This window comes from Periophthalmus magnuspinnatus, chromosome 4, assembly GCF_009829125.3.
Source record: "Periophthalmus magnuspinnatus isolate fPerMag1 chromosome 4, fPerMag1.2.pri, whole genome shotgun sequence".
Taxonomy (NCBI): domain Eukaryota; kingdom Metazoa; phylum Chordata; class Actinopteri; order Gobiiformes; family Gobiidae; genus Periophthalmus; species Periophthalmus magnuspinnatus.
Window position 1 is genome coordinate 18,471,750 of NC_047129.1, and position 23,430 is coordinate 18,495,179.

The 23,430-nt window shown below is 37.4% G+C and overlaps 2 protein-coding genes across 2 annotated transcripts in view; one reads left to right on the top strand and one right to left on the bottom strand.

Moving 5' to 3' along the window:
* The window catches only part of LOC117370050 (G-protein-signaling modulator 2-like), a 31,288-nt gene extending 20,962 nt beyond the window's left edge, over window positions 1-10,326 (top strand). The window contains exons 7-15 of the mRNA XM_033965404.2: window positions 3,179-3,334; window positions 4,346-4,454; window positions 5,152-5,317; window positions 5,429-5,520; window positions 6,215-6,394; window positions 6,885-7,044; window positions 7,243-7,425; window positions 8,413-8,528; window positions 9,487-10,326. Coding sequence (XP_033821295.2) covers window positions 3,179-3,334; window positions 4,346-4,454; window positions 5,152-5,317; window positions 5,429-5,520; window positions 6,215-6,394; window positions 6,885-7,044; window positions 7,243-7,425; window positions 8,413-8,528; window positions 9,487-9,654 — 1,330 coding nt within the window. The 3' untranslated portion in view covers window positions 9,655-10,326. The remainder of the gene's footprint in view (window positions 1-3,178; window positions 3,335-4,345; window positions 4,455-5,151; window positions 5,318-5,428; window positions 5,521-6,214; window positions 6,395-6,884; window positions 7,045-7,242; window positions 7,426-8,412; window positions 8,529-9,486) is intronic.
* Window positions 10,327-11,269: 943 nt separating this feature from the next.
* Window positions 11,270-21,963, bottom strand: mcoln3b (mucolipin TRP cation channel 3b). The gene is made up of 14 exons (XM_033965191.2): window positions 21,816-21,963; window positions 20,916-21,115; window positions 19,718-19,885; window positions 18,858-19,011; window positions 17,458-17,530; window positions 17,287-17,383; window positions 16,922-17,021; window positions 16,739-16,851; window positions 16,156-16,305; window positions 15,737-15,838; window positions 14,898-15,020; window positions 13,955-14,161; window positions 11,594-11,730; window positions 11,270-11,338 (listed from the first exon to the last, which is right to left on the bottom strand). The coding sequence occupies exons 2-14, from the start codon at window positions 21,090-21,092 to the stop codon at window positions 11,299-11,301; spliced, it is 1,641 nt and encodes a 546-aa protein (XP_033821082.1). The 5' UTR covers window positions 21,093-21,115; window positions 21,816-21,963; the 3' UTR covers window positions 11,270-11,298.
* Between the last annotated feature and the right edge of the window lie 1,467 nt (window positions 21,964-23,430).

A 23,430-nucleotide genomic window follows, 5' to 3' on the forward strand; every position in this document is an offset into this window, starting at 1 on the left:
TACTATAGTTGTCCCTCACTATATCACGGTTCACCTTTCGCAGCCTCGCTGTTTCGCAGATTTCTTTATTGAAATTTTGCATACTTTTTTAGTGTATGAACGTGCATTGTGTTCTGCGTCCTGATTGGTTAACCCTATAGCGTCGGATCCTATCGTCGCAGATAGAGCACGGTTGCGGACTTTCCAGCAGCGTAACTCTGCAACCAGTCATGTGCTCATGTAAATTCAAGGGGCGTCTCAAAGCGGAGGCATGGGCCTATCTAAATATTTTACCGTCATTACGGTAATCTGCCTCTCTTGTCCCTCGAAGGTGACGAATGAGAGCGCGGGTGCTGCGGGGATTTTCCCAGTCATTTATTCGATGCGTAAAAGAAAAAATACGGATGGATATGTAAAATAGAAGTAGTTGTGTTAAAAAATGCAGTAAATTCTGATACTTCTAAGATGATTATTATGGCTAAAAAAATAATAAAAGTCTAAGGACTGAGCACACTATGGGACAGTATAGCTCACCTAAAGGGTTAAGGGACTATAGACCATTGTCCATCAGTCTCCTCTGTGCCGTGTCTCCTGTACAGTACACAATGTGTTCAGACAAATTTACATACATGTTCGATCGCAGTGTGACTCTGAAGTGCTGTATGTTTGCAAGTTTTCTCCTCGACAAAACCCACAATGTCAATGAAACGTTCTGCACCGACAAAGGCGCCTACGAAGGTTTGAACTTTGAGAGTGTTTATACACAGGCATTAACATTTTCTGACATTTCTCTCTTGTTTGTGTGTGGTGAGGGGTTTTACAGCCTTAAAACACATAGAATAATTGTAAAAATAAAGCTGACTAATTTGCGGATTTCATTTATTGCGGGTTATTTTTTTTTATGTAACCCCTGTGATAAACAAGGGACAACTGTATTACTAATTTCCACGGCCCTAAAACAGAAGTTCAAAATCAATATACTGGCTTGACTTGGAAGTTTCCAAACTGCACACTTCCTGATGACATCACCCTGTTGTCCCGGAGGGCTCATTTTGTGATTGGATGAATATACACTGTAAATCGCTTATAAATAAGTTAAAATGGTTTGGATCTGTGCTGGTTTGAGGTCCTATGTTATGCAAAACTTACTCTTGTAGCTTTAATCCATATCATAATGCAGTTCCCTCCTCAAAAATAGACCTGGAGTTGTTTTGTTTCATTCACACATGTTTGAGTAAGACTTTATTATTGGTGTATCTCCAAAAATCAAAATGCTCTGTTCCACCTTGTGATGTCATAAAGTGGTAGTTTTCAAATTGGCACCTACCTTTTACCTTTAATTCAGTAGAGTTTACGCGTAGGACTATATTGAAATTCTGTGTGACGATTATCATAGCCAAATTAACGATTATATCATGATAATGATTAAAGTTGTTATGGATATGAATAATTTAACATTTTATTTAATTTAACTTTAACAAAGAATATTATTGATGAGCAGGGCTGTTAGCTGAAATTTGGGGGCCCGGGGCAATAAACATCACATGGCCCTCCTGTAATACAAATAAATATGAAGAGGGTCCAATTCTGGGCTCCTAAGACCCTGGGGCGCTGGACAACAGACCCCTTTGTCAACTCCCCTCTGGATAAATCTTTTTTTTTCCTGCACATTTTGGTGACATAACGATGATTATCTTTGTTGGCGATTATCACGATCAATAGATCTAATTGTATTTTATTAAAGATGAGAAACTTACATTGGCACCCTTGAAATAAGGAAAAAAATGTATTCATTCACTTTCAATAATGGGAAAAACGACGCCTGTTTTTGCAAGAAATTAAAATATACTGGTATCATGATAAATCAACAAAAATAAATGTAACGTCAAAGGGCCCATGATCTTGCTGTATACAGAAACATTTGTGAAATTTTTTTTTAAACATTTTCCAGTAAATACCATATACACAGTACTCATGTGTCCTGACCTCCTGAGACGCTCTCACATGATGGAATTTGAACACAAGCAAAACCATTCACTAAAGTTCAAACTGGTGCTACATGGGTCTTTGGAATAGCGTCAGAAGCAGAGACTGTTAGACTGTATATATATGAATGGACATAGCTAACACGCTAACCACCGCGTTCCAGATAGAAATGATCATGGGCGCACTTCTGGCTCAAATATAAGGGAGCTTCATTTGACTGGAGCCGAGCGCTGTGGGTGACGTCACACTCACTTAGTCCACTTCTTTATACAAACTATGGTCATTCATGATGTTCCTTTGACCCTTAAATTAGTGGGGGATGGAGTGTTTCACTGGGTCATGATATAAAATTACACATCAGGATCTTTTTGAGTATTAAAGGCCTTGTAACTGATTTTTTCAGCCTTGTATTTGAGTAAAATGTGTCTGGCCCCAGTACTAATATCCTCTAATATACTCTATTGTATAAGCAGCTCTTGAGGTCAAAATAAGTCTGCTGCGTACTGTCTGCATCTTATCAGAAAGCATTTTATTGTCCGCTAATCAGGAAGTTGTTCTTGGCTATACTGCCACTTTTTTTTTTTTTTTTTTTTTACTCATCACAGTGATTTTTTTGAGCACCTATTTCTGTTATCTTGCTGTTCCTAAACACTGGAATTGCCCTAATAAAGCCTCTCTTCTCTTATGTTATGTAATAATTAGGACGCTCTGAATGCATTAAGTAAGACAACAGCAAACCGTTTAAAATCAGCTAGTTCTGTTTTTCATTTGGGTAAAATAAAATGCTTTCCGATAAGATGCTGACAGCACGGAGCAGACTTATTTTGACCTTAAGACCTGCTTACACAATAGAGTATATCTGTACTGGGGCCAGACACATTTTACTCAAATACATGGGGGGGAAAATCTGGAAAAGCAAAAAAGACTAAAGCAAAAGCAGAAAAACAACACAAACAAGTATGCAAGTCCATATAAAAACATTAAAACAGATAAAAATGGATAAACTTCATACAGTGCTGTTTCCGTACACTTTTCCATAGAGACACAGCGATGGGTTTAAATCCATCACCTGTAATAAAACAAAGAGTATATTTGTTTTTGTTGACTTTTATATGAAGCACTTTGGTCAGCTGACGTTGTTTTAAATGCACTATAGAAATAAATTTGAATCTTGTTGACTTGACCCTTTCTGTGTCCTTCGCTCTGTCTACAGGAGGACGCTGCAGTTGGCTCGGCTCCTGAAGGACAGAGCTGTGGAGGCGCAGGCGTGCTACAGTCTGGGAAACACGTACACGCTCCTGCACGACTATGAGCGAGCCATCGACTACCACCTCAAGCATCTGGTCATCGCGCAGGACCTTAATGACCGGTAACGTGGCCCGTGTGGTGTTTGTCGCCAGCTCTCTTCCTCCAGTGGTTTTGAAGTTAATGAGTGCGTGCTGTTGGAGTGAAGGGGGCGGGGCTTGGCTGTAGTTAGCCGTTAGCGCCCTCAGGCATAAGTAAACAGCAGAATTACACAAGGCCACTGAGGAAACAGGATATTGTTTTTACTAATGACTACTATCATTCCCTAGAAGTACTTGTACTTTATATACTCTGTCTATGGCAGTGGTTCTCAAACTGTGGTGCACGGGCGTCTTCTGGTAGTTTTCACTTTTTAGTCGAGTGTTTAATTCAATCAGTTTGGTCTGGATTTTTTTTCCATTTTTGCTGTATTATTATTATTATTTATCTTTACACGCAATGAATATGCTACTGCTAGTTCTGCTACTATTATTACTACTGCTATTACCTTTATTATTACTACTACTACTTCTACTGCTGCCTCTAGTACTACTACTTACTACTACTTCTACTGCTGCCTCTAGTACTACTACTACTACTGCTGCCTCTACTACTACTACCAGCACTACTACTACAACTACAACAACTACTGCTGCTACTACTGCTGCTGCTATTACTGCTACTAATGCTACTGCTGCTACTACTACTACTACTGCCAACACTACTACTACTACAACTACTACTACTACTGCCACCACTACTACTACTACTACTACTACTGCTGCTAGTACTACTGCTGCTGCCACTACTACTACTACTACTACTACTACTGCCACTACTATCACTATTACCACCATTATTACTATGTATGTAACGTGTCTATACAAAGATGAAACCGCAAACCTCCGATCACGTATCTGTTTTTTCCAAATGAGCTCGTCAAATACTTTAAGTTTGAGAACCACTGCTCCTGCAAAACATTCCCACCTATTTTGTTTCACCATAAGCAGATTTCAGTATTATTTTCAGTGTGATACTATGTCACGTGTAGCTGTTTAAGTGAAGTTGTTGGTCCTGTTTGTGTGTGTGTTTGCAGAGTGGGTGAAGGCAGAGCTTACTGGAGTCTCGGAAATGCCCACACGGCCCTGGGGAATCACGAACAGGCCATGTATTTTGCAGAGAAGCACTTGGAAATCGCCAAAGAGGTGATTGTTTACATGTTTACCTTTGACTGTGTGTTCAAACGCTCAACTTTGATAAGGAGACACCGCCATCTTCTGGACACTAGAGGAACAACAACAACATACACAGACATGAGAATTTAGCTTTAAAGCAGATCTATGATGCAAAATCGACTTTTCAGAAAATTTAATCATGTTATAGTTGTTTTTTCTTCTCAATTACCCACTTGAAGTTGTTTTCAGAGTGATTCATGTTTGAGTATCTTTAATCACTTATTTTCAATACGCCATATTGCAAATCAACTCCTGTTTTCACCTCCACTGTGATGTATGCACTTACTTCTACAATTTTCTTTTCTTAATCTGTGATACTCATAAGATTCGGCAGCGTTGCGTAGTCATTTTGGTACCGATTTTTTAAGATCTGCTACGCGCGAGTGTGATGTGCAGGTATCCACAGGGGGCACCGACTGCTACACGGCTCTTTGTTGTGATGACGTTTTCACAGACGTCAGCTCCCATTAGGCACCACAGTTTTCTAACGCAAAAATCAGCGGACTTGTTTCTTTTATTAAGTCGTTTTAGGTGAATACAGTGGTCCCTCGTTTATCGCGGGGTGTCATAGATTATAACTATAGAGCAACACAAGCACAATATGTCTGATTTAACTTATTTCAAATATACTGGACTCTAATGTCTGTGGTGTACTTTCTTTTCGCAGACGGGAGACAAAAGTAGTGAGGTGACGGCCAGAATGAACTTATCTGACCTGCGACTCGTTGTGGGGCTCAAGTCAAATTCCAATAATCGATTAAACATTTACCACAACACCAACACAAACAGCTCCGCTCTACCTCCACTGTGCCCGAATTACACCAACGTCCCAGGTTTTTGGACACTTTATTCTTCCATTACAAGATTCTGCTCGTTTAAATTGTATTTTCATTGTACAAATGTTCAAAATTCAACCAGGGATGTTTTTCTTTTCTTTCTTCAAGGCGTAAAAAGTCCGGAAAAGATTAAAGAAAACTTGGAAAACTCCAGTCATAGTCCGGAAAAGGCTTTAACCGAGGATTCATCTGTGCACTCAGTATGTTTTCATTTAATTTTGATTCTGAATTTTAAAGTTGATTTTCAAAACGTGAAAGGAGAAAGTAGATACTTTAATCTGTATACCCTGCAGTGATGGAAGGTAATGAAGCACAAGTAGTAAAGTACTGTACTTAAGTAGACTTTTTAGGTATTTGTACTTTACTTAAGTACATTTTACAGTGGATTCTTTTTACTTTTACTTCACTACATTTGAGAGCAGTATCTGTACTTTCTACTCCACTATATTTTTCAACAGGGCTGAACAGTAAAAAGTACTTTTGATATGATTTGAGGGGTTATTTTTACCATGTTTGTGGAAACATCTTGAGTAAAGTTTTTGAGTACAAGCTTCGGCTTTGAGCAAAACAAAAATTAATACAGAAAATTCAGAAGAAAAATTACACTACACAACAAACAAACAACAAAACAACAATTGTAATACTTTTACTTTCTACATATAAAGTACATTTTTAGCAGGTACTTAAATACTTTTACTTAAGTAGATTTTCCATGTAATACTTTTACTTTTACTCGAGTAACTTTTACCTGTGTGTCTGTACTTTTACTGAGTACTTCCTCCACCGCTGTAACCTGTTCATATCTTTCACAGTCCTTTGCTTTGGCCCATTGCTTCAATTTTACATCACTCCCTAAAATCCCAGGTTAACATCTTGTAATTTCTGAATTTCCAGGATGAAGATGTGTTTTCAAAGCCTTCCAAAGCGAACACCATCAAAGCGTCTACAAAGCTGTTCCTCTTTCAACGGTTAAAAAGTAAAAAGCAGAAAAACAACAAAACACCCGCCAAAGGTCACCCAGAGATCACGGCCGAGAACCCGCCCTCAGAAATGGACTCGCCCGTCATAACGAAGGTGTGAACGTGCACTTAAACGCACCGCTGTTGTATTTTAAAAAATGTTCTGAAGTATATAGTTTTCAGATTTTTCCCATATGCAGAGACAAAAAATACATTTTGAAATTGTAAAGAGATTATATGGACACTGTAAATCTTACCTTTTTATCCCTAATTTGGAAATTATTATTATTTACACCTTTTTATGAGTGTTTTTACAAATCTTCTGCATTTTGGGTGGAAGTTTGGACATGACTTCCTGCAGTTTTTTTTTTTTTTTTTGTCTGCTCTTCACCAACTGCAACTTGACGCATAAAAATCTGATAAATATTCACCAGATGTACAGTCCCATCAGAATTCAAACCCTCTCATATTTTAATCCATGTTCTGTTTTATTCTCATTTTCTTTGTTCCTTTTTTTCTGTCCCCTGAATAACCCTCCGTGTCCTGTTTAATTCTCATTCTCTTATATTTTTGCTGTCCCCTGAATAACCCTCGTCTTGCTGCAGAGCGCGCGGGACACCATCGGTGAGGACGGCTTCTTTGACCTGCTGTACCGTTTTCAGGGCAGCAGAATGGACGACCAAAGGTGCACTCTCCTCGATGACCACAGCCCTCCCCCTGCCCAGTCCTCCCCTCTGTCCACCCCACCTGTAGCAGAAAATAAACGTGAGTGCGCCCCCTTGTGTTTGGTCTGTGTTCACACCATTTAAAAGTCTATTGGTTTTGTTCAGTACTCTGCGTAGTTGTATGTTTTCTATTTGCCCGTGTCTATTGTGGTCTCTGTTCCCACTTCATGTGACTTTCTTTGTGAGGTTCGATGTACGATTGCACGTATTTTTATCAATTATTTTATTAAATCTTCAGCTATTTTGGATCGCGAAGCCCCCTCTCAGGATCCTGGTCATTTCCTGGAGCTGCTGGCCAGCTCCCAGGCCCGACGCCTGGACGACCAAAGAGCCAGCCTCAGCCATTTTCCTGGCTTACGGCTCAGCACCTCCAACCCGCTGCATTCACTGCACACCTCAACAGAACCAGCCCCAGCACAAGGTGAGGCTTCAGGGCACAAATATCTCTGTGGTATAGTAGTCAAAAGTCATTGGCAACACAATTTTATTTGTATAGTACAGTTCGTACACAGTAATTCAAAGTGCTTTATAGAATAAGACATTAAGATCACAATACAACAAATAAAAACATAAATAATCATAAAATGAACATTAAAAGAGAAGAGGCAGAATAAAACCCTTTTAGTCATATGCACAGCTAAACAGAACCGAACAGAGCCTGGATTTAAACATTGTCAAAGTAGAGGCCTGTCTCACATATTCAGGAAGACTGTTCCAGGTTTTAGCTACAATGCCACATCTTGCATAAAATAAAAACAAGTTATTTATTTGGGCAGATATCAATATAATGACTTTTCAGAACTCACTGTATTGATGAATTGTGCATAACAGAGGGGTGGGACCATAGACTGTGTAAAGAAATGGACCAAGTGAGTGTGAAGTCACCCACAGCGTTCGGCTAAAGTCAAATGAAGCTAATCAAAGCTAGCAGTTATAAGAGCTAATTTGGAGATGAGTTACATATTTGGAATTCCACCTGTGAGTATCATAGCAACCAAAGAGCCAATCTGGAGCGAGGCTATCGAAGGTAACGCCCCTTTCCGCCCGCACTGCTGGTTTAGTAGGGAGCGGGTGCTTCACCACACTGTCAATCAAACCTGTTGCTAACGCTACCTGGAGTGACCTCGGGGAAAGAAGGCGCCTGATTTGTCTGTTATTAATGTTCATATCTTGATTTACAGACACAATTGTGAAATCCAGGATCTAAACTACACTGAACCACAACACATTTATATATATATAAAAAAATACTGTTTGTAAAGGAGACAGGATGGACAGGTGCTTTGTATATTTATTTCTCTATAGTCATATCAAAATCAGTATCAAGTTTTATCCCTTTGCATCTAATTTGAGTTTTTACCTTTAGTATTGTGACATCTACTGACCTGTGTTTTGCTCGTCTCCTCAGTCCCCACATCGAGTGCAGATCCCCCTCACACACACTCCCTGTACGACCAGCTCGAGGCCAGTGCTGATAAACCAGAGAGCGATGAGGTCTTCTTCGACATGCTCGTCAAGTGCCAGGTAAAAAAACCCAACCCTCTGTGGTTCTTGTACATTCTTCAAAAGGCTTTAAGAACATGCACACATTTTTAAATCTAACTCCTTTTGGGCGCACATAATACTTAGATTCGGAGTCTGTCGCCCTCTATTGGTGAAGCTGTAAAGCGGGCAGAGCGTCAAATGAGCGATAAGCTAGTTGTGTCATTAGGTGAATTTAAGATCTGAAATGAGCAGAATGAATCCAGGGATTACAGGATTACTTTTTCAGATATTCTAACTTTTGTTTTTTAATCAGAAAAAGTAAATTTGATTGATTCTGTGTCTCTGTAAATATTAAAAGAAAAAAATCTGTTCTGTCAGCTGGACAAAAAGTTTTTTGAGTGAAAACGTTTTGCTGTACATCCAAACCAGGTGCTGACTTTTAGGGATGTTCTCATAAGTGACCTGCAGGGGGAGCTCTGTCAGGGAGCTGGAGGACGTGTCTGAGGTGAGGGAAGGTTGGGAGTCCTGCTTAGACTGCTGCCCCTGCAACCCGGCCTCAGATAAGCGGGAAAAAATGGATGGATGGCCCAAGAGACAGTAGAGGGAGAAAGATAAGGCAGTGTCCACTAGCAATATGACCAGTACTGAAGAAGCTGCTTGGACGAGCAGCAAAAAAACCTTTTGTCCAGGATAGGATTTTGTTTTTGCTATGGATCAGACCTGGACGACTCAGGGATTACACAGACTTCTTTAAGTATGTGTTGCTCTCTTGAGGTTTAAAATTGCGTAACAGCGAGTCTTCAATGACTCATTTGAGGAACACATGTCTCTGTGTCTATTTTGTTTGTCATGCGCTACATCTACACCATGAATGTACAAGTTTAGCATAAAGTAGTCAGTGTTATAATTCTTATGTTTCTTAAATTTTGCAAATATTAATATCTACAACTTGAAGTGCATATTTACAAGAGAGAAATGATGGTTATTCTGTGTTTAGGGCTCCAGACTGAATGACCAGAGGTGTGCCGCCCCCTCCTCCACGAACAAGGGCCCCACTGTACCAGATGAGGACTTTTTCAGTCTGATTATGCGCTCACAGTCCAACCGGATGGAAGAACAGCGGGTAACGGCGCCCCCTGCTGTCACACAACCAAAGCCAGACTGACTTCAGCATATTGACCCCATATGGATAAAATATGAAGAAAGACTGCTCACTATTTTTGGATCTAACATAACAGGATGTACTGGACAGAAATGGAAACGATTTAACAACTGTGCTGCAAGAAAATGGTGGAAAACTGCTTCAGTCCAGAGATTTTTGAATTTATTTTGATTTGTTTACATAGTCTCCTCTGAGAATGGATGACTTTTTGTAGCTCTGGTTCAGATGCCGTCTGCCTTCTCTGGAAATCAGGCTCTGAGGCTGTGGGTGGTATGTGATGTGCAGAACCGTACTGCAAAAACCAGCATCAGGAGCCAAACCAAACCAAAGATGTTTCAGTTTTATAATTATAGTCACTTTATACTTAATACTCCACTGGATCATCCAAAAGGAGGAGTGACACAAGCTACATTTTGACTGGAAATATATGACTCATCTCATAACAGTCAGTGGGAAACCTCCCTGTCTCCCTGTCCGCCTATTGACTTTTTAAACTGTTCAGTGTAAACGTTTATCGTATTTGTAAATGCCTTCAACAATGATGGGATTTTTCTTCATAAGATTGTTTAAAAAGAGTTTATTCTAGCTTTTTATATTGAATTGCTTCTCCACATTTTGGAGAAATAAAACTCATTTGTTTACATTTCATTTATTTAAATACAGTGTTGTGAACATTTTAAGTGACATGTGCATTTTATATATAACAGTCCCGCCCATTTTGAAGACGGCGCCGGGTCCAGAAGTGCATTTTCCATTTGTTTTTCCCATAGACTTCTAAAAATTCTATTAGCTAACCAGCTACGTGCTAACTAATATCCATAACACAAGATTTGGCTTTGAGGTTTAAGATTACAGGTCTTGCGGTCATTTTTTTTTCCACATAGCTGGCTATCCCTGAACTTTCAAACTTTTACTATTAATTTCTTTTGGAAAGTCGATGGGAAAAATGAACAAGATCTATTATTTGATTTAAAATCTGCTTCTGAAACTTTATAAACTGCAGAGTAATTAAAACATTTAGCTGAATCTTGTGTTTTAAATGTACTTTTTGGGTTTGGATATTAGTTAGCACGTAACTAGTTAGCCTCCGTGATATCTTTGAGCTCTTAATATTTGAATTTTTCAAAAAGTCTATGGAAAAAAATTTATGGAAAATGTACTTTCGGAACCGGGACGGACTTAGAAGTGGGCAGGACTGTGGAGTTCCATTGGCCAGTGCCATATTAAACCATGAAACTCTATTATTTAAAGCAAAACTAAGTAAGTTTCAGCAATAGAGCTTCCCCTGCAGCTCCCTTATGAAATATACGTTTTTGTTTGTTTTTTTTTAAATAAGGCAGTATAATCACTTACAAAACAACATTAACAACATTGCCAAATTTTTAAAAAGAGCCAGGATTTCCCAAGAGAACACTCTTTGGGCCTGTTTTTCCACCCAGAGCCAGCAGAGGGAGACACTGTCCTGAGAAAACATATTTACTTCCTTTGTAAATCCCATCACACTTAACCATCAGAGACTTACAAAGGCATTTAATAAGGTAAAAATGTTACTTAGTACTGCTTTAACTCCAGAAGTTGACATAAATTTGATCAATGCATATTATTATATTGAGGTACAGTGCAAATTATTTCCATAACAACAAACTCTCACTGGTCTGACACCAAACGCTCCTGAGGATTTCTGAACCTAGAGAGAAAAAATGTGCAGTTATGTTGCTTTTTCTGTAAATGTTTATGTATTTTCAACACAAAAACAAAATATTAATCTGAAAAAGATTATTAGGCTCAATATTATAACACTTTGTTAAATTGGTTATAAATGGACGCAGATAAAACCCGCACTTGCACTGAGTTATCCTGCCAATAAAGTTAAATAATTAAATAAAATTAACCAAAAACATTAAAATAAATAAACAATAAGAAAGGTAAAATGGCACATTACCATCGTCTTGGATCGGCGCAGCAGTCCACACAGCAGTTTTTATCCTCTTCAAGTCGATACACACCAGATTTTGGTAAATCATTGCACTCAGACAAAAACTTTTGAAGGTCCGACGTTGGAACTCCATTCTGTTGTTGCTAAAAAGCAACAGGCATTATTTTATTTGTACGATTTCAGAAAGAGAAATGAAACTATTATCTGACACATCCTATAGCAAGCAATTTAAGTTGTGCTTTACTTGGTACTACAGTGCAATTGGGAGCAAGTTCATTTGTTCTGTGTAAATTCAGAATTAATGGGCCGTATTTATTTTAAAACAAAATGGACTTTTCAGAGCTTTTCACCATGTTATAGTTGTTTCCTTCTCATTTACCCTCTTGAAATTGTATTTGGAGAGATTCATGTTTGAGTAATCTTTAATCGCTTATTTTCAAGACGCCATTTTGCAGATAAACCCCCTGTTTTCACCTCCACCAGCACACGCCCACTGTGACACGCCCACTGTGACACGCCCACTGTGACATATTTACTCTGTTCTCCAAGTTTATTTTCAGTGATGGTTATAGGATTCGGCATGATCGCGTAGTCATTTTGGTACAAATGAAAAAATCTGCTGTTCGCTAGTGTGAAGTGCATCTATCCACAGGGGGCGCTGACAGACACAGCTCTTTGTTGTAATGACGTCATAACTATAGAGCGATACAAACACAATAGGGCTGATTTAACACAGCACATTTTCAGCCCCTCGTGTATCTTGTACTTGAATACATTTTGCAACTTGTTTTTTCTGTTTATTTTCCTGCAAAGAAAAATACTGGACTGAACCAAAGCGTTACATCCCCAGTGACTGTTTTGTGACCAGTTTGTTCCAGGAGAAATTCCCATTAATTTATCCCACAGAATTCCCCCCAAAAATAATATTAAAGTTTGGACTCTTGCTCATCAGCCATCAGCCACCACATGGTCATGCCTCTAAACTTTGATATTTGAATGGAAAAAATGGGTAGCACTTTAAAATAGGGTCCGGGACTTACGGTACATACAGAGGTAATGAGTAGATACTTGACTGGTAATTATGATGTAGTTACAGTGGTAGTTATCGTGGTACTTTCGCTGGTAATTATACTGATACTTACCAGTACTTTGGCTCGTACTTATACAGTATGACTACTAGCGGTACGTTGAGGTACAAGAAGTGATACTTACTTTAATAATTATTGGTAGTAGTACTGGTACTTATAGTAATATGTTGTATTAAGTGAATGGTTTATTATAGTGTTAGTTATAATGGTATCTATTGAGGGATGTGGTTTAGTGGTGGTGTTATTGCAGTTAGAAAAAAAGATTTCATGCACAATATTAAAGAATATGCCAAAGTACCCCCATAAGTACCATTGTAACTACCACTATAATCTACTAAGATCTGCCGTTAAGTTCCTAGCAAGTCCCGGACTCTATAAAGTGCTACAAAAAAATAAATAGTAATAATAATCATTTCTGAACACCCAAGGACACTGTACAGAACATGGCAAAAAGACAAAAACAGGTGAATAAAAACACACAGTATAAAACAAAACTGGATGAAGATGTAAAGGTCAATGGGAAATTTCTGAAACTGCAGCAGATTTCAAAGTTGGCGCTACTGCTGAGCTCCACAGAGATCTTTTAACTAAAAAAATATAGTAGTAAAGGTAAAATGTAAAATCTGTCAATTGGACAAAATGTAGTAGGAGTGAAGACATTTCCCTGCTCATCCAAGCCGCTTCTTCAGTTCTGTTGAAATTGCTGGTGGACAATACCTTATATCTGTCTGAAGGGAGGAGCTAACTACACTGAAACTGGAAACGGATTTTTATTAGTTTCTGTTTGTGGGCTAGGTCTATTGTGCTGCGCTAAGTTTACACTGTGCCTGAGACATACTTGGCATATTCATACAACTCTTGTTTTCACACTTATTGGCATCCTGGCTAGCTCTATTGTCACTTTGCTCTTTGTTTCCTTTGTTTGCTTTGGGTTTAAGGAAGGGGTTGTAGATGGATAGATTATGTCTCAGGCCCTCATTTCTGTTCAAGGAAGGATTGTCTTTCCTAACAAAAATTGCTTCTTTAACGCCCCTCTCAAACCATTTCTTTGCATTCATTCATTCATACATTTCGATTTTGTTTCAGTGTAGTTAGCTCCTCTCTTCAGTGTCCAGCAGTAATCGGACCAGAACAGAAGATGCTTCTTGGATGAGCAGCAAAACGTCTTCACTCCTCCGTTTTGTCCAGTTGATAGATTTTACTTTTGGCTTTTACTATGCATCAGACCTGGATGACTGAGGGATGACACACACATAAAAAATACAATGTAAATGAGTACCTTGATGGTGTCGTACGTGTCTGTGATGATGGTGATGAAGAGGCTGAGGACCATGTAGATGAAGAGCGACACAAAGGTGTAGAGGTAGATTCTGCTGAAGAGCCACACCAGCTGGCTCTTATGCCCCATGTCTTTAAACGTGGGGAACATGTCGTCTCCATTGATCAGTGAGAACAGGCACTCCGACACTGTGTTCAGCGTACGGAACTGACAATTCAAGAGGAATTACATTTTTTTGGGTTTTTTTTTTTTTGCATTTTGGTGGATGATGCGCCACCTGCTGGTTTGTGTGGTGATTGCTTTGCATATGACAGGTTTTGATGATTCTCTAATTTCTACTTAATCTGGTGAAATAAATATAAATTATAGTTTTACACCAAACAAGAAGCAATTTGTGACGAAACGTTGAAAAAACTGAAAGTAGAGCGTTCTTATTTAGAGAGTCCCACAATGATGACATCACACTGGACAATTTACATAAGAAATACTGATACTTTAAACATGATTTTGAGAAAATAAATGTATTTCCTTATAATTGAATTTGTCAGATAATATTTGTGTATAGCATGGTTGCCAGGTAACAGTTATGGAATTACTTTGTGTGATGTCACGATTTTCAACCAGGAAGTAAAGTCTGAAACTTTAAATATTGCCAAAGTGGAGAAATTTTTTTTTTTTAAATGTTTTGTAAAATCTTAAAACTATGCTTTACTAAAATGCAGGGTTTTTAAGATAGTTCAGTTTCAAATGATACATGTAATGTTCCCTCTGTAATTGACATTAAACATATCAATTATGCATTTATTCAAATTGTGGAACATTCCAGGCAAAGCAGTAACTCCATGTAAACAAGCAGGTGGTGGCCCCCCTCCAGAGAAGTTAGTTACAAAGTTACAAAGTGCACCTTATGATTTAATAAACCCATTTTGGAAATAGGTTTTACCTTTTCATGATATGGACCAAGGACAATCCAGCCACAGAAACAGTAACTGATGTAGATTATACCAGCGCAACAGATGAAGCGGATCACGTTTGGAAAAGCTGCTCTTAGAGTCAAGATGAGAATCTGAAAAAGACATATGAAAAATTCAATAACTTTAATCATTAAAGCCCCTTAATATGAGGCTTGGACTAAATCTGACAAACAGATGACAGATGAAGCCAAAGTGAGGCTAACGTGAAGCCAAAATGAAGCCAAAGAGAGGCTAAAGAGAGGCTAAAGTGAAGCTTAAGTGAAGCTTAAGTGAAGCACTGCTCTCAGCTCATGGTATGTTCTGGAGTATTTGATTACTAAATTGGTTGACAATTATTTCAATAGTTATATGAAATTGTTTTTGTATAAGTGTAAAATACTAAGCCTAAATATGCATCATCAACATACACTACCAGTCAAAGGTTTGGACCCACCCTCTCATTTGGTGTTTTTTTATATTAATTTTTACAACTTTCTCCATTTTATATACTGTACACACAGAAGACATCAGATATATGAGGTGAGATGTATGGAATTATGTAGTAATGAAAAAAGGTAAATATCTCCAGTATCCACCCTTTGCTTTGTCTAAAATATTGAGTTGACTTTTTATCTTTGCTACATAATTCCATATGTCTTGCTTCATATATTTTATGTCTTCTGTGTGTGTATAAAATGGAGACAGTAGTAAAAAATAATAATAAATAAATTATAACATAGAATGAGAGGGTGTGTGCAAACTTTTGACTGGTAGTGTAAATAAATCAATCATATCACTTAATCTTAATGCTTTAAATTTTGCATCTTACATTATACTTCCTGAAATATCCCAGGTAACGGACAACACCAATCCAAACAAACATGGTTCCTGTTCCGAGGAAGATGCTGCAGACGTCATAGCTTGTAAGGACCTACAAAAACAATGTATGGAAAATTGGTTGCAGGATATCTTTTTTCTTTGTCTTTTTATTAATTAATTTTTTTAATACATTTTTTACTTATTTGTATTTATTTAATTATTTAATTATTGTATATTTTTTAGTTTTACTTATTTTCATTCATTTATTTGTATTATTTATTTATTTATATATATATATATATATATATATATATATATATATATATATATATATATATATATATATATATATATATATATATATATATATATATATATATATATATATATATATATAATAATTATTATTATTATTATTTTACCATTTACCTTGGTCTGTATCTCAATTTTAAGAATGGAGCCAATTATCACCAACGTATCACTGGCAATGATGAGAATGTACCACCCGTTCACAAACTCCATCTTGTCTGACCAGGGCACCTCCCTCAGGGTGTAGCTCCTGCAGTACTGGCGGTACTCCTGTGGGGAAATTATTAAGAAGTTACGATACAGGGTTATAAAATATGTTAATTAGGGATGCACCGATATGGTACTGGACACTTGAATTGGGTATCAATTCAATGTTATTGGTTAAGCCGATATCCTGGTTGGACCTTTAATTTGATTCATTTTGGCCTAGAACATTTCAGAATGTTTGAGCTTATCAGCAACGTTGGTGGCGGCAGCAAGAAGAACTTGATTTGTCAATGTAAAAAGACGACAAAAGCTTTCAGAGGAAATAAAAGCAGATAGCCTGTGTTGGTGCTGTTTTATTTTCTAAACATTCAGGTATGTTCATTCCGTGTTGATGACGTGTTGGTGCCGATTTTCAGGCACAGAGAAGCTAAAGTCAGGCTGGCCAAAGGGAGGCTCATTAGAATGCAACTGTTCTTAAGTAATGTCATTATCTTACCTGTTGTAGTCGAATCCCAGAGATAACCGAGCGGAGACACAGACTGAAGGAAGTGATGCATGTCATAATAATGAGGCAGTCAAACAGCACGGTCAGGGTCATGTTTCTAGCGGCTGAAGGAAGAACAAAACATTAACTTTCAACATAAAAAGAAAACAGACTCATCTAGATGCACAAACGCACTCGCTCCAGTGACTTTCCAATCTCTGCATTCTTTGATTTCCACATCTGTATCCAGGTCTATTTTTATCCTTCCACTGTGAGCTTCATTGTCAAACGTAATCTGCAAATAATACAAAGAAAACACATTTACAGTGAAACTATTAACTTATATTTAAAGAGCCCATATTAGGCTATTTTCTCATCTATGTTCCGATGTTGTTTCCTCATCAAAAACAGACCTGGATTTGTGACTCCATTCTGTGTAATATTGGACCATTAAATATGCACAGTGTTGCGCAAAATGTCAAAAGGAGATAGTGTGGAAGTTGATTTTAAAGCAGGTTCTGATGCACACAAACACAACAATGCCCCTTATTGTCACCTACACAAACAGTGAAGTCGTAGCAGTCCGGCAGTTCCCTGTGTCTCACGGTTTGTAGATTTATCGCCTTTAGGACAAAGTTAATGTTGACCGAGAGCATCCTGAAACAAATGTAAGATACAAACATATATTTCTTGATGTAAAATTAAAAGATTTACAAAACTGTTTGACCTACCGTTTAAAATACAATTTAAAACCAGGGAGATGTTCACGCAAGTTTGGATACATGGGATAAAAGTTATAGCAGTCTGCAAGAGCAACGGAAAACATGAACTCATTGAGGAGAACCAGTAGGCTATGTGCACAGTAGCACGCTAGCTAGCTCACTGTGTTTCAAAGCTAACAGTCACTTTTATTAAAATCAGAAAATATAAAATAAACACTGATTACTATTCAAATGAATTAAAATAAAGACTACCCAAATATTTTATATGTAGAATACTTCAGTTTGTGGAGCTGTTTTAATATTTATTATGCCTCACAATTAGCATTAGCATTAGCACTGAGACACAAACATGTCTCTTTCTAAACACAAAAATGTCTCTGGTGAAGTATTGATTTTATTTGTGTCGTGTTTAACATGTTGTCAGTGACATCCACCTGCAGCTCCCTGTTCACTGTCTAACCCTAACACTGTCTAACCCTAACCCCCTAACCTCTGACCCCTGACCCCTAACCCTGCAGCTCCCTGTCCACTGCCTGATCTTTAAATATAGGGTGATTCTGCAAAAACCTCAGAGATAAAACTGGACAGGAAGTAGTGACACTAACAGTGAAGTAGCCCATCGCTATTGTGCGGTGCCTATTATCCTTTTTCACTCTGGTGTGAGAGAAGGGAACAGACAATAAACAACAATTGCTAATTGTAATAAATAAAAGGAAGCTAGTAATCTTTCATGTCATGTTCTGTATAATCAACATAATGGTAATGATGCCACCAGAATGTGAAGGAAAGGCTCCTTATCCATCATATTCTCTTCCACCTATACACACTGGGGGTAAAGTGGGTCTTGCCCAAGGACACAACAACTACCGGTACATTCATCTGTGGATTTGACCACTCAACCAATGATGTTTATGTCAAGAGCGGGATTTGAACCACCAACATTCACTTCTATGGACAAACACTCTACCATCTGAGCTACTGTGGCCCACAAGTACATCCTCATAACATTTTAAACTGTTCACAATTGTAATAATGATTGAGAAAACACAAAACTTCAATATTATTTCAAGCATTATTGTTCAGACTGGGTGAAGCTCGACAGTGATGGCTCGTCTCCTGTTTCTGAAACTACATTTCTCATTCATTTTTCTCAAAGAATTTCTGAAAAAATAAAAACATTAAAAGGCTGAAATATAATAATAAATAATTTATGAAAGTATTTCACCAAATCATGCATGTCAAATGTGCTTTTTGGACGTAGCTGATTAGCCTCTTAACATTTTAATGTTTTGAAAAGTCTGTGGGAAAAATGTATGGAAAATGTACTTCTGGAACCAAAGCAGGCTGTCACTGTTGAGCTCCATTATGTAATAAAAAACATAAGAGGTTCAAGAAATAATTGTGCTCACCATTTTGCACATCTGCATCTATTTCAAAGGTCTCGTTCCCGGGGTAAATAGTGCCGTTCCTGTAATAGGCTTGACATAATTCCAGTGGGGTGTAAAGGGTGCCATTCTTCTCATACTCATGGTTTCCAACTGTTGTGTTATGCAGCAGTCTGTACTACAAAAACAAGTGTATTTTTTAGAGTTATTCATCTTTTTTATACTCTTCAAGTTAGATCTAATACACATGCTTAAATAGGAGGCGCTTAAATTTAACCTGGTGCTGGTTTGTGCCCAGTTTCACCCTGGTTAAGTCCAGGTTTACTCTCAGTTTAGTCCAGTGGTGGATGAAGTACTCGTTAGTAAAAAGTTAAAAGTATCACATGAAAAAATCTACATAGGTAAAAGTATTTAAGTACCTGTTTAAAAATTTACTTTAAGTGCTGTAAACCTGTTAAGGTGTAAATGTAGTCATACAGATAAAAAATTATTCACATTTTGGGCACAGTAACAACACAAATAAATGTATTCATGTTTCTTATGACTGTTGTGTATTTATTTTGTTTTGCTCAAAGCCGAAGCTTAAACTAAAAAACTTTAGTCAGGATGTTTCCATGAACATGGTAAAAATAACCCCTCAAATCATATCAAAAGTACTTTATACTTTTCCGTCCAGTTCAAGAATGTAGTGGAGTAGAAAGTACAGATACTGCTCTCAAATGTCGTGGAGTAAAAGTGCTCAAGTAAAGTACAGATACCTCAAAATTCTACTTAAGTTCAGCACTTTACTACGTGTACTTTGTTACCCTCCACCACTGGTTTTGATGTGGTCTAAGTGCAAGTGAGAACACATCCTATATTCACACCACATAAAGAAAAAATACCTGTTGAATAATATAGTCGATGTGCTCGTACGTATCTGCCTGTCGGTAAACTGCGTACGTGTCCATACCCCCATCCTCATAATCCTTAAGGAAAAGGTGCTTGAATGTTTGCAGGTTTTCTTCTTTGAAAGTGACAACCATCTGGTTACTGAGTCCAAATGAGACCAACTACAAAACAAGAACAAGGACTGTTAAAAATCTCTAGAGAAATCTAAGGAACCTCACTCTATTTCCAGTCATAGGGTTGAGTGTCCCGTTATAGGATAGGACTTTTCACTACTCAAAATACTGGTAGGTTTCAGATGACAGACAGATCATGACTTTCTATAGGCCTTTTGTGGAAAAATACTGTAACTCTCTTGATCTTGGTGAATAATTAATCCTTTTGTGAAGCTTTCTTGTATGAAACACAAGAAAAGGTTTATTCTTTGTCATAACAAATATGGCCTCAGACCTGCAGCCTTCCAGCATACCAACCAAGTCTCTCTCCGAATCTCTCTGAGTCTCTTCCCCAGAGCATCTGAGGTCTGAGTATTTACACCAGGATGACAAACATAATACGTTACAAAAGCAGGGCCGCATCTGTTCACAGTCATATATTAAAACAGATAAAACAACAAAGGGTTTCCTGGAGGATGCGACAGAGCCTTCACACATGTTCTCACACACGTTAGTGCCATATAAATCATCTCGCACTCTGAGGACTTCAGGGACTGGCCTCCTGCTGGTCCCAGAGTCAGGACTAAACCAGGACTAAACCAGGACTAAACCAGGACTAAACCAGGACTAAACCAGGACTAAACCAGGATGTTCATTTTATGATGATTATTTATGTTTTGATTTGTTGCATTGTGATTTTAATGTCTTTCTTATTCTGTAAAGCACTTTGAATTACTTTGTGTATGAATTGTGCTGTACAAATAAACTTGCCTTGCCTTCTTCACAACATGAATGCACGTACATTTCCATCGCAGGCCAATAACACTTAATACAGATGGGGGGTTTCTGTTGTAGTACAGTGAGTTCTTGGGTCTAGTCAGTTATAGAAATGATCAGGTTCAGCATCTGTGCGTTTACCGTTTGTATATTTCACGTCAAAGTACAATGTAATCAATAGGAAAAACTGACTCTTGCCCACATTCTGAAATCTGAAACCCACCTTTATAATATCTAGTTAATAACTGCTATGGCAACACACCTGAATCGTAATAATGACGATTTTGACGAGCTGTAGGCAAAGTTTCCAGGGTTTCCTTCCTCGAGCGTAGAACTTTTCACACGGGTTCATGAAGTAATATTTGATTTTTCGCTGGAGAGCTTGGTGCTTCTGTTGCGCCCACACGTCCCCTTCATATGTGCCTGTAGACTCCTCCATAGCAGCTGATCTGATGGTGAACCCTTAAACAAACATCATTTATCAAACTGTAACATTACATAAACTGAAGATGACTGTAAATAGAAGAATGTCACTCTACAGGTTAACAGGTCTATTTGGTTTGATTTGTTAGTGAGTCATTTAATAATAATTGCTAATAAGTGAGTTTGGTTGTTCTGCAGTAGTTACAGTTTCAGTAATAATAACAATAATAATGTCATTACAGCGTTATGCCCATACTACTCAGAGCATATGGAAAAAGAGCTATTTTGAGACCATGGGAAAGGGGAAACATGACAAAACAACCAATTTGGTCACAAGATTTGGAAAATGTAGTCTATTTCAACAGATAGGATTTGTTTTGGGTGTATTCTTAAGCACCTGGTTTGACACAGCAGATCCAAATCCTGTTTCAAAATTACACTATAATCTGAAAGAGCTTCCTTGTTTTATTTTTTTTATTTGATTTCTAGTAAAGAGGAATAAAACACATAGCTCTTGCAAAAAAAGATCACTTGACTTAACAAGGAAGTCAGGTGTGTGCAGCTACCTAAGCTTGTGTTTAATTATTTACATGAAAGATCCCGAAACTCTATAGGCTAAGTTCTTAAAAGCAATCTAAACAGCAGATTAAAACAGCACATATTCAAATTGCATAAATACAGGTAGACCTATTTCAACAGACAACACAACAAAATAAAAAGCAAAAAGGATTACACCTACTTCAAAGGAACTCTCCAACTTGTAGAATAAATGTTAATTGTAAATCATATCCGAGGCTTTAACTTCTATTTAATTTGCATTTCACATCAATAAAGGACTTCTAAAACTTCACAGCGCTGTTGTGTCCCGTCTTAAAAGTTCTCAACTCAAGTAAGAGGTAGGGCAGGTGACTTTTGCCTACGTCATTTTTTAGCTGGCTCTTGATTGGACGCTGGATGTGTCAGTCAAAGCTTTAACCCCCCCCACCCTCGTAACCCGGGGCAACCAAACACACGTGCCGCCGTCCCGAGGAGTAAGAAGTGTGGAGTTCAACAAACTATGCTTCAAAATACTGGTAAAAATAAAAATCATATATATTATTTAAAATGATGTATTTGCAGATTTAAACTGATGTAACTGCCGGTTAAATCAAATCAAATACTTTTCATGTTGTGTTTACGTACGTTTGGTGTTTGGAGTTAGCACAGTTAGCTACATTTTTTTAGCTAACGTTACTTTCGCATGCGTTTATGTGAAGCAAATATATCTTAACTAATGTATTAACTTATTAAAATATAGTCAAATGCGTTGTTTTTAAAGTTGTACGATTTGTAAATAACTATTCAGTTGTAGTAATTCTTTAACTGACCACAAGATGTCGCCACCTTCATAGACAATGCTTCCTCTTTGAGCTATTTCTGATTCTCTCTTCTCTTTTATGGGATCCGAATCTTTTGGATCCATGCATTCGTTTAAAAGACTGGATCTTTTATTATTTATTTATATGACAGAATCCAATGTCAGAACTTATTTTATCTACAAATTGATCACACAGAGAAGTGACCAAGCCTCTGTGTAAAATGGTTCTGGGAGTGGTAGAGTGTTTACTCTTTGAAATAATTGCAAATGTAAATAAAATGTTGCACTGCCATAATATGTGTTAGTTTTTTTGTGCAAAAATATCTCACTGGTGTCACCTGCTCTGCTTCTGCTCTGATTGTTATGTTAGTTTAACGTTAATCAGTGTAAAAATACATAAAAACTAGAACAAAAAAGATTCAGCTCTTTTCAAAAATGAGACCTGGTTCTCCGTGTATGCCAATGCTGCCTTCATCTGCCATGAGATTTATGGTAAAAACGGTTTGTCAAGTGGGAAATTGTACATGGAGAGGTGGCAAATAATTTTAACGCACAAGTTGCCGAGATGAAAATAACCTTTGACCTTTCAAGGACATCAGTGAAGGAAGAAAATTTGCGTTTTTTTACTTGTTAGTTGGTTGTTTGTTTATTTAATTATTTATTAATGTATTTATAAATGTATTAATGTATTTATTATCTCAGACACAAATATTCAGTCAATAGTAAAAAAAAAAAAAAAAAAAAGAAGAATTTTTTACCATCCCTGTTTAAATTATGTTGCATTTAGAGGTTTAATGTACGTCTATTCTCACTTAATTACATTAAAAGCTGTTATTGTTTTTTTTCTATATATATTTTTTTTCTTCTGCAATCTCTCGTAATTACCATTTCACAAACAGAAAGGATCGTCTTCTCCATAGGACGTGATGAAAGCAGCATTATTTTTCTTGTTTCTTGTTTCTATATTAGTTCTCATGTATTGTTTTTTGTCAGCTGT

Excerpts from the sequence above, each read along its gene's own strand:
- mcoln3b (XM_033965191.2), bottom strand. The coding sequence starts at position 21,092 with ATGGAGGAGTCTACAGGCACATATGAAGGGGACGTGTGGGCGCAACAG. Across the intron at positions 17,531-18,857 it reads AGATGCAGATGTGCAAAATG|ACTGCTATAACTTTTATCCC; the intron begins GTGAGCACAATT and ends TTGCTCTTGCAG. Across the intron at positions 16,306-16,738 it reads CTGGGATTCGACTACAACAG|GAGTACCGCCAGTACTGCAG; the intron begins GTAAGATAATGA and ends ATTTCCCCACAG.